This window comes from Rhinolophus ferrumequinum, chromosome 11, assembly GCF_004115265.2.
Source record: "Rhinolophus ferrumequinum isolate MPI-CBG mRhiFer1 chromosome 11, mRhiFer1_v1.p, whole genome shotgun sequence".
Classification (NCBI taxonomy): domain Eukaryota; kingdom Metazoa; phylum Chordata; class Mammalia; order Chiroptera; family Rhinolophidae; genus Rhinolophus; species Rhinolophus ferrumequinum.
Window position 1 is genome coordinate 5916211 of NC_046294.1, and position 10090 is coordinate 5926300.

General features: G+C 59.0%; 2 protein-coding genes across 3 annotated transcripts; one reads left to right on the forward strand and one right to left on the reverse strand.

The window, feature by feature from the left end:
* Window positions 1–1786: 1786 nt before the first annotated feature.
* On the reverse strand, window positions 1787–4078 carry DRAP1 (DR1 associated protein 1). Its single transcript, XM_033119680.1, has 7 exons — window positions 3807–4078; window positions 3496–3568; window positions 3292–3385; window positions 2875–2994; window positions 2662–2755; window positions 2360–2448; window positions 1787–2005 (listed from the first exon to the last, which is right to left on the reverse strand). Exons 1-7 carry the CDS (start codon window positions 3846–3848, stop codon window positions 1900–1902), a joined length of 618 nt encoding a protein of 205 aa, XP_032975571.1. The 5' UTR covers window positions 3849–4078; the 3' UTR covers window positions 1787–1899.
* A 198-nt stretch (window positions 4079–4276) lies between these two features.
* On the forward strand, window positions 4277–6489 carry C11H11orf68 (chromosome 11 C11orf68 homolog). 2 transcript variants are annotated; one of them, XM_033119675.1, is made up of 2 exons: window positions 4277–4421; window positions 5107–6489. In XM_033119675.1, the coding sequence occupies exons 1-2, from the start codon at window positions 4309–4311 to the stop codon at window positions 5864–5866; spliced, it is 873 nt and encodes a 290-aa protein (XP_032975566.1). In that variant the 5' UTR covers window positions 4277–4308; the 3' UTR covers window positions 5867–6489. The 2 variants fall into 2 exon arrangements, with proteins under 2 accessions (XP_032975566.1, XP_032975567.1); XM_033119676.1 differs by having other exon boundaries at window positions 4281–4421; window positions 5110–6489.
* The last annotated feature ends 3601 nt before the right edge of the window (window positions 6490–10090 follow it).

The following is a 10090-nucleotide window of genomic DNA, read 5'->3' on the forward strand; positions in this document are numbered from 1 at the left end:
AGCAGCTTCCAGCAGCACCCGGCTGACATTCCGCCAGCTTTGCTACACTAGCATGGCCGCCATCACCCTCACCTGGACTCCTCAGAGGGTTCCCTGCTGCTCTCCCAGCCACGGGGAAGCCAGCGATCATGTCAAAACCCCTTCCCACTGGTCCCATCTAAAGTCCCAGTGGTCATGACCGGCCTGTACCACTCACTGGGGCCAGAGCGAGTGTGGTGGGTGATGTGATTGGCCAGGCTGGTGATGTTCCCATCCCTCCACCCCAGGAAGTGGGGTCTGCTGCACACACTGCAGGTGGAGTACAGAAAAGGTGATTCCCCAAAAGAAGGCAGAGGTACTATATCCAGAGGGGGAGCACACGAGAGGCAGACAGGACCCACATGCCCCAGCTCCAGCTGCCCTGGGCCCTTCCACACCTGCCAGCAGCCTCCTAATTCACAGAAGTCAGATATCTTGGGTGAAAATTGAATTCTGCAGTCCTCCCACCTAAACCTCCTCACCGCCCTCTCCCTCACCAGGTTGGGTTTGCCTTGGGCACCCCCCACCTCACTCCATTCTCTCCCCTCCTATCCCACATCCCCTCCCTCACTACAAGCTTGCATCTGCCCTCTTAAAACACAAAAACAGAAACTCCCTGCTCCTCACTGAGCTACTGCTCCCTCTCCACTTCACAGCTCTGAGCGGTGTTGCTTCAGCTCACCTCAGTTTCTCACCTCCAGCTCTCCCTGCCTCATCAACAACCAGCAAGCCTCTGAGGCAGCTGTGCGGAAGGCTTCCCTAAAGCCTGCAATGTGTCCTGGTGTGTGACAACTGGCCTGTCCCTTCTCCCAGAGCCCCCTGGGTGGGCACATCCAGTGGCTCCTGGGGGTTCTGGGTCTGGCTGCTCTTCAGTCTCCTCTGATGGGCTGCCCCTCTCTCCCGAGGTGAAGTCACCTACTCTCAAAGTTCACACATCTGTCTCTAGGCCCGTGTCCAAGTGTCCACTCCACACCTCTCCTCAGCGTCCTCACAGGCACCCCAAATTCATCACAGTCAAACTTGTCATCTTCAGGCCTACTCCCGCTCTACCTCATGTCCCCCAGCTGGAAAAGGCCCCTGCCCGAGCTGCTGCAGAAAGAAACCTGAGAGCCCTTGAGGGTTCCCTCCCTCTCTGCCCTGTCCAGTCAACCATCAGCACTCAAGTTGACCCACTGCTTTCCATGCCTCCTGCCCAGCCTCAAGCCACTGCTCCCTGAAGCACACGTCTGCCTCCGTGGACACTGCAGCTTCAGGGTCCGCTCAGAAATGGCCATGGACTGACGAACTGTGTCACTGCCCCGATCACAAGCTGGCCTTCGAGACTCTCCACAACCATCCCACCTACCTCTGCTCCTGCTGCCCCTTCCTCTACCCTTCATGGCACCAGGCTCAGAGCTCTCCAGTTCCTATTACTCGTCCTGTCTGTCCCTTAGTTGCAGCCCCCAGTGGACAAAAAGGTCTCCGTCAGAGGACAAGAGGCTGTTCAGAGAACAGTAGGAACCTGTCCAGGGTCACACAGCACAATGAGATAGGTTGTCCCCCAGCACAGCGGCACCTGCTGGCTCAGGTCCTACACCACTCTGTCCACCTTCCTTCTCTCAGCACCCCTGGTCCTGCGCTGGCACACCCGTGGCCTCCAGCCCCTCCTTTCACTCAGCAGCTGCCCGGCCCACCCCTGCTCCTGCCCCAGCTCAGTGTGAGGAATTCAGGTGGAATGGTGGGAAGGCCGCCACAAAGCCCTAGACAGAGGCTGGGACAGACACTGATGTTCCCTTTTGTTATTATTTTTTTAATAAATTTAAGAACAGCTCTACCTTCTCTCCTCCCCCCAGAACAACTAAAACCAACTAAAAGGGGGTGTGGCCTGGGGGGCAGAGGGCGCTAGGAGTCATAATCTTCTTCATCCTCTGCGTCAGGTGCGGAGGGAACCGGAGGTGCTGGGGGCAGAGGCAGAGTCGAGGTGAAGGGCATGAAAGGTGTTGGGGGGCTGCAGGGCAGAAAGCAGGAGGGGCAATCAGGTCACTCTCCGGGCCCATTCCGACCCCCTGAGCCCCACTCCGCCCTCCACACAGACAGCATGGAGCCCCCCACCCTCTGTACCAAATGGGAGCCAAGCCCAGAGAAGGGAAGGGCCCGAGCAGGTCACAAAGGCCCTGCCCAGGCCCCATCCACTGTGGGGAAGGGACTTTCTGAGAGTACAGTCTCCTGTCTTTAAGCCCTCCTCAGTTCTTCCCTTCCCATCCCCCAAATCTGCCACAAACAACAGAAGCAAGTGACCAGGAAGGACAAGTCAGCCTTGGGGAGTCTGCTGGCCCCCTCCTGGAGCCACTGAGCTGCTTACCTCTGAAAGTGGGAAGGGGGGTGGCTGGCCTGGGGTGGAGCCTGCGCTGTCTCCTCTTCCCCATCAGTGTCACTGTCTTCAGACTCATCCTGGGAGCAAGGCAGGGGTCAGGGGTGACAAGAAAGGCATGGGACCATCACTGAAACCCCAGACCTCTCGGAGTGGCAGGGACAGGATGCTGACCTCCATCACCCCAATTTGAAAACAAAGAAATCAGGGTACAGTGAAGTCACAGGTGAGGGTGGGCCCAGGCCTCCAGCCGGCTCGAAGAGGCAGGACAGAGGGCTGGGGGCTTCACTCACCTCCTGCTCAGAGTCCGTCCCTGACAGCTTCTTGTCCTTGCCTTTGTTTCCCATCCCACCATTCTTCCGGCTGCTGCTGCCTGGCTTCCGGCCCCTTTGGGAAGGTATAATCCATCTGCTCAGAGGTGTCCCTGCTCCTTCGCCACCCCCCAACCCCCTCCATCCCTGGTGGCCTTGGCCTTCCAGCCTGGACACTCGGCCCTAACTCCCCACCTGCGGGCACCCTTGTCCCCGTCCATGTGGTTGTCTTCCCCATCCCCCTGCATGTCAGGCACAGATGCCACCAGGTCCTTTAAGAAGTCAAACTGCTGCTCCAGCTCGATGCACTGCTTCCTGAAAGAGGTGAGGCGGGGATGGCATCTGGCAGGGCCCCAGATGTCTGCTCTCTCAGCAAGGGTCAGCAAGAAGCTCTGGATATTAGGAGAATGGAGTCTGGAAAACCTCTACCACCCGACTTCCTCCCTTTGCTGGAACACCCAGCCTTTCCTCTCCAAGTTCGAACCACCAGTCTCTAAGGCCTTGCTGGTCTCCCAGTAGCCTCCCACCTCCCCATCAGGACATAGGCTCTCTTAAGTGTGTGAACGCCTGGGACAGGGCCCCACTGGGCTCTTCCAGCTCGCAGCCACTCACAGGTGGGATGTGGTCATGGTCTTGGCGTTTCGGGACTGGGTCACCTGGCAGGCCTTCTTCAACAGCGACTCCAGGAAGAGCTCAAGCGCCCGGGCTCAGAGTCGTCAAGGAGAACGCGGGAGTGGGGTCCCAGCCCTCACAAGGCGACCCCCGGCTGCCTCCTTCCCCCACGTCCCTCAACCCGGCCAGCCCCCGACAGGATACAGATGATGACAGGCACAGCCGCCGCCACCTTCCCAATCTCTTCGTCCGTCTGCATGATCTTCTTGATCCGCGCCTGGGGAGGAGGCAGAGAGGTCGGACCCCGTCGCCTCAGTCCCAGAATGGGGTACTGGGGAGAGCGAGAGGGGTATCCCGGGAGAAAGGGGGCGGGGGGCAACAACGCAAGGAGGGCACAGAAGGGGGCGGGGCGTCCGGGTCCCGGGGCACGGCGATGCGCCCGCCCCCCAGGCAGGCCTGGGCCCGAGCCTCCCGGGAGCTGGGCCCTCTCCTGCCGGGCCCAGCCACATGCTCACCGGCGGGAACCGCGCGTTGTACTTCTTTTTCTTGCTCGGCATCTCCGGGACTCTCTCGCCGCGCCGGGCCCAGCGCCGCCGCCTGCAGCCTCCCGGCCCCGGGGCCTGCTCGCCACCCGCCCGTCGAGGTTCCCCCGGGTCCTGGTGCCGCCCGCTCCGCCCCCGCCGCTCCCCACGGGGTCCTAGCGCCGCCGGTAGGCAGCCTCTCGCAGGGTCCGAGTGCCCGCCCCTCGGAACCTCCTGGGCTGTGCGCGTCGGTCCGGGACCCGACCGCCACTCCCGCCCGCCCCCAGGCCAGAAGAGCGAACGTTAGCCCCGCCCCGCCGCAGGCCCGCCCCTCCTGGGTTTCTTGATGGCCTCGCCCCTGGGGTCAGCCCCGCCCAAGTCCCGCCCCCTCAGTGGCCGGCCCCGCCCCGCGGCGCGGCTGCTCTGGCTCGGGGGCCCCGCCCCGTGCCGCGCTTGTCTATCTATAAAGTTGTTGTTGAGGCGGCGGGGCGCTAAGATGGCGGCGGCGGCGGCAGCCGTGGCGGGGGCGGGGCGCGGCGGCGCGGAGCCCCGGCAGGAGCGGAGCCAGGCGCGGGGCTGGGTCGGTGCCGAACGCAGCGAAGGCCGAAGGTGACGGCGGGGCGGCGGGAGGGGGCAGAGTCGGGCGGGAGCCAAGCTCTTGCGATGGGCGCTAATGGCGGCGGGCGCGGCGGGGCCAGAGGCTGGCCCTCCCGCTGGTTCTAACAAGCCGGGGTTCGAGTCCGGGCACCGCCCCATTGGCCTCGGACCCGTCACTGCCTTCTCTGGTCCTCAGTGTCCTTATTTTTTAAGTGGGCCAGATAACGCCCGCCTGGGAGGACTTGCCCTGCAGGGCCTGCCTCGGTGCTGAGCGAACGGGGGCTCCTGCGCTTCCCTGCATTAAATGCCAGCGCCCAGGATACCTGCCAGTCACTGGCAGGGCCAGGAGGTGTAGCTGGGTCAGTTGCACCCACACTTGAATTTACAATTAGGCCCTGTCGCTCACTATAGGTGTGACCTTGGGTGAGTCCCTTCTCTCTGAGCTTGTTTCTTGTCTGTAAGTCAGGAAGAGTAGAAATAACATGAGCAATAACACTCAGTCGTGCTTATTCCACCTCAGGCATTTAATTGTCAACAGCGCATTGAGCCAGGAACAGTTGTTATCATTGTTAAGATGAGGCAACTGAGGCACGAGGACTTTAAATCCTGACCAAGGCCACACAGTTTAGTCTAATGCTTGGCACCCGCTAGGGCCCAGCAAGCTGCAAATCTGTCACGAACTTTGTTTCCCTCACAGCAGGATGGAGTCAGGTGAGGAGCTGGAGGAGGAGGACTCTCCAGGTGGCCGTGAGGATGGCTTCACTGCTGAGCATCTGGCTGCAGAGGCCATGGCAGCTGACATGGACCCCTGGTTGGTGTTTGACGCCCGCACCACACCTGCCTCTGAGCTAGATGCCTGGTTGGCCAAGTACCCGCCATCCCAAGTTACTCGCTACGGGGACCCTAGCTCACCCAACTCTGAGCCCGTGGGCTGGATTGCAGCGTATGGGCAGGGCTACATCCCCAACTCGGGTGATGTGCAGGGCCTGCAGGCAGCCTGGGAAGCCCTGCAGACCAGCGGGCGGCCCGTCACGCCAGGTACCCTGCGCCAGCTGGCCATCACCCACCACGTGCTCTCGGGAAAGTGGCTGATGCACCTGGCACCTGGCTTCAAGCTGGACCATGCCTGGGCTGGCATTGCTCGGGCTGTGGTCGAGGGCCGGCTTCAGGTGGCCAAGGTGAGCCCACGGGCCAGGGAGGGTGGGCGCCAGGTCATCTGTGTTTATACAGACGACTTCACGGACCGCTTGGGTGTGCTGGAGGCAGATGCAGCCATCCGTGCAGCAGGCATTAAGTGCCTGCTCACCTACAAGCCTGATGTCTACACCTACCTGGGCATCTACCGGGCCAACCGCTGGCATCTCTGCCCCACTCTCTATGAGAGCCGTTTCCAGCTGGGGGGCAATGCTCGTGGCTCCCGTGTGCTGGACCGTGCCAACAATGTGGAACTGACCTAGTGGGGCCAAGTTGGGGAGACCACCCTCTGTACCCCCTGCTAGGGATGGATCCTCCCGTCTTTCTCCTCCTCCTCGTCCCAAGGAGGCCATGTCCCACAGCTCTAAGACTAGGTCACTCGGGAACTGCTTGCATCTTCGATCCCCTTGAACTTTTGCCCTCTGTTCAGGGCTGAGTCAAGTCCCCACCTGCTGGAGGTTCTGGCTCTCTTAGGACCGGACCCTCAGCCTCTCTCTTCGATGCTGCTCTGCTCTGCCATCCAGGACCATAGGCTGGGTACAGACACCCAGGAGAGAGCCTGCCTTGGCCACCCTTATCCCTGGCTGTACCTCCCCCTCCTCCTGCATTCTCCTCTTCCTCACAAAAGAGAAAACTTAGTGCTTCCAGTCCCTCTCCTTGGAGCCTTCACAGCCCGGGGGGCAGAGGCCCTGCAGGCCTGAGCATGCCTTTTTTTTGGGGGGAGGGTAGGGGGGGCCACTCAGCCCCTGGCAGAAAGAGGGGATGCCAGGGCCATGAACATGGTGTCTGCTCCTCCCTGCCACCTCACAGCCTGCACTACCTTCCCTTCACTATCTTGCCATGTGCCTGCTCCTGGCATTTCAATAAAACCCAGCTTGGGTCTGTGTGTTGAGTGTTTTTTAAAATACCATGTTGTTGGTTACCTGCTTTGGTTGCTGGAGAGAGGCAGGGCCAGGAGAGACTGCCTCTCCGCCCTGACTGGGCCCTCCTAACTGCCCCCAGTAATAAGATACACCTTACTGCCAAGGCTGGGAATCTCTCTTGAGAGCCTCTGCAAAGCCAGCACTGCTTCGCCTTCATCCCAAGAATCAGAATCATCTTCTCAGTGATTTCCCATAAATCCAGGGGTTTGGCCCAGCAAAGTCCAAGGGGCCACTACTAACCCACAGGGTGTATTTGTGCTTATAAGAGAAAGGTATCCTCTTGGTCCTGGCAGTTCCTATGTCAAAGCACATGCATGGTCTGGTGAGTGAGCAGATGGGCTGGATTTCAGCAACGTAGGGTGGACATCCTTGTGCAGCAAACAATCTGCACAACCATAAGTAACCGTGGAATCCCAGCTGGCTATACTCACCTCTCCACCATCCTGGCCATCACAGGGCCCACTGGACAGTTTGCAAAGCACTCCCGTATGCATTACTTAACTCTCACAACCTGTTGAGAAGGACACGTTGGTCCCATTCTGTGCTCAAGGAAACGGGCCGAGGGGAAGGGAGTTCCCTCAGCGTCATGCAGTGAGCTGAGCAGAGCTAGGACTTACCCTGGTCCCTGCCTCCTCAGGCAGAGTGTGGTCCCTGGCCTCACCCACAGTGAGCCTTCACAACCCACCCACGTGATCTCTCTGGGCCACCCCCCTCAACTTAGGCTGCTGGAGCCTCCATCAGAGCCTGACTCTGCACCCTCCCAACCCCATGCCTGGTTTTGGGCCAGGGTGTCTGGCAGGAAGCCCCTTGGGATGCTGCTCGTGCCGTGCCGGAGCTGACTCAGCCTCAAGCAGCCTCACCAAATTGGAATTTGGAGCAGGGGAGCGGAGATGCCACTGGGCTGACTGGGTGGAAGTGGGTGAGTCATGAGATGCTCGCTCAGCCCCCACCCCAAGCTTCCCCAGGGCTCAGTCCCCCTTCAGCCCAGCCCTGGGAAGTCCCCAGAGCTGGGTGGTCTGCAAGTTGGATCCTGGTGCTCTGCCTCCCTCAGACTGTCAGTGCTTTGCAGTTGGCCAGAATGGGCCAAGGCTTGGGGAGATCCTGGCCAGGCCCTCAGGGGTCCCACAAAGATGCCCAGGTCCTGTCAACACCACCTGGTTCTCCTTCCATAACTGAGCATTTCACACACCCCTTCTCCAGCCTCATGGCCCTGCTTTAGCCGTTCTTCACTCTCTTGCGAAGCGCTACAACTTGCCTCCTCTGCCCTGTTCCCCTCCCACTTCTCCCTCTTGCCCCCACAGCCAGCTCTCCCGCAGAGCTGCCTGTGTCCCTCCTACTGGAAGCCCTTCTGTGGCTCCCACAGCCTGCAGTACACAGTCCACTCTCCTGGGCCGGCCATGACCAACTGCCCCAGCTTCCCTCAAGCACCCCTTTCTGCCCATGCTCACCCCACTGGAGCTAACTGGCACTTCTTTCAGCCCCTGGCACACAGCCCTGAGCTTCAGGCTGTTCCTACGGCTTAAACACCTCGTGCAGCAAGGAGGACAGGTGGCTTATGTGATCACTTGATTGACGTCTATCTCTCGTGGGCCCATAAGCCACATACCCAGACTCAGGGCACAGTGAAAGCAGGAGCAATGTCTGAATCTCAGCCCTATTCCCAGAGCCTAGCACAGTACTCGGCTAGAGTAATCTCTCCATAAATTATTAAATGAATGAAAGCGTGAACAGCTCAAATCCAGCCCCTGCCAGCCCTTCCGGCCCCTTCTCCTCCGTTCCCTGCTTCACCCTTGTTTCAGAATCAAGAGCCGCCTGTGGTTTTCTTGCACACAGTCTGGCCTTTCTCACTTTTGTGCCTTTGCTTATGTTGTCCTCTGCTTGGTGTATGTGACACTTGCCTGCTTTCCTGGCTGACTCCACGTCTCAGACCCACCATCCACTGGCTCATTTTCTTGGAGGTTTCTCCTCCCCAACCATGTGCACCCCAGGCTCCCATAAAACCCACCCACCTGTGGCTCTCATCTGAGTGTCTGGGCCCCTCAAGGACAGTGGCTGCGCTTTATCCCTCAGCGTCCAGCATAGGACCTTGGCCTAGCATAAGGGCCAAATCAACATTATTGAATAAATGAGGGATTGATTAAAAGTTACTCTCTGTCTCTGTGACTGTTTCCTCATTCTATTCATCACATGAGCCAGGCACTGTGCTAAGTGTTCATGTGTGTTACCTCCTCTAAGCCTCATCTGGCTCTATTATAGTTGCCATTTTGCAGAAGAGAATACTGAGGACCAGAGAGGTTCAGTAATTAGTTCAAGGTTATAAAGCCATAAGTGGCAGAGCCAAGATTTGAATCCAGGTCATCCAACTCCAGAGCACCTGATGTATTGTTGAGTCCCCACTATAAGAAAGCGCTGTTGGGGTGCAGGGGCTGCAAAGATAACAAAGAGCCAGCAAGGACCCAGCTGAAATCCAGAGTCTGGCAGAGACGCAGAGACGTTCCCCATTCTCTGGCCAACCCCTCTGGAGTCTGTAAAGTACGCAGGTTGGGTCCTCAGAACCCCCTGGGAGAGAGGCTGGGCCAAGACTAAGATTACCATTTTACTGGTAGAGAAACTGAGTCCCAGAGAGTACACTGACTAAGCCTACTTGGACAGGAAGGATCTTACAGGCCTATCATGGGATTGCTCCCCTGCCAGGCCCAGGACTCCCCAAGACCCACCCCCTCAGCCTGCCAGGGCACTCTGCCTTATTTGGCTGACCCCTTCCTACACGGGAGTAAGGAAATGGCCTGGTCCAGGGTGAACTAGGCTGGGACAATTTGGACAAGCCCCTGTGTTCTGCTCCCTTTTATAAAACTATGGGAAGGATGGCTGAGGCCAGGGAAAGGAGGTACTCACATTCATCGCATTGCGAACCCCCGAGCCCCAGAGAGGAGGCTCCCAAAGGGGCAGACCAGAAAATGGGGATCATCTCTGCCTGACTCTGGATTCCAGCTGTGGGTAGGTGCTGAATTGGGGTGGACAGGAAACAGCTGAGTCAGGAGAAAGCTTCAGCCAGAGCTTTGGCTAGGTTTTGGGGATTTTCCCAGCAGGGCAACTGCGCCCCACTGCCGCCTGCTGGGAGGGGCCCTGGCAGGGATGAGACTTGGGTCACACAGCTGATTCATCGCAGAAGGGAAACTCCCCACTTCTCTGACATGCATTCCCCAGGACATTGAGGGGTAACTTGAGGGCACCCAGCCCAGAAACCCACCACCCCCGTCTTTCCTTGATGACTGGCCTCCCAGCAGGGCACGAAAACCCCCTCCAGGCTGGACAGAGGGACAGAGTCAGGCAGGGTGGCTGGGCATAGGGGGCAACCTTCTGGGGAATGACACCAGAGACTGGAACCAAAGTGACAGCTAGACAAAGAGCACCTCCTTCTCACCCATTTTTTAGATGGAAAAACTGAGGCTCAGTAAGAACAACCACATACACAGTCCTCCTCTGCACCAGGCTCTACTCTAAGCAGTTTGTCCTCACTTTGGTCCTCACAGCCCTCATATTACTGAGAAGGAAACTGCAGCA

Coding starts and splice junctions, on each gene's coding strand:
- DRAP1 (XM_033119680.1), bottom strand. CDS start 3,848: ATGCCGAGCAAGAAAAAGAAGTACAACGCGCGGTTCCCGCCG. Junction 2,995..3,291: donor ACCATGACCACATCCCACCT/GTGAGTGGCTGC, acceptor CACCTCTTTCAG/GAAGCAGTGCATCGAGCTGG. Junction 2,756..2,874: donor GGGGACAAGGGTGCCCGCAG/GTGGGGAGTTAG, acceptor ACCTTCCCAAAG/GGGCCGGAAGCCAGGCAGCA.
- C11H11orf68 (XM_033119675.1), top strand. CDS start 4,309: ATGGCGGCGGCGGCGGCAGCCGTGGCGGGGGCGGGGCGCGGCGGCGCG. Junction 4,422..5,106: donor GAACGCAGCGAAGGCCGAAG/GTGACGGCGGGG, acceptor TTTCCCTCACAG/CAGGATGGAGTCAGGTGAGG.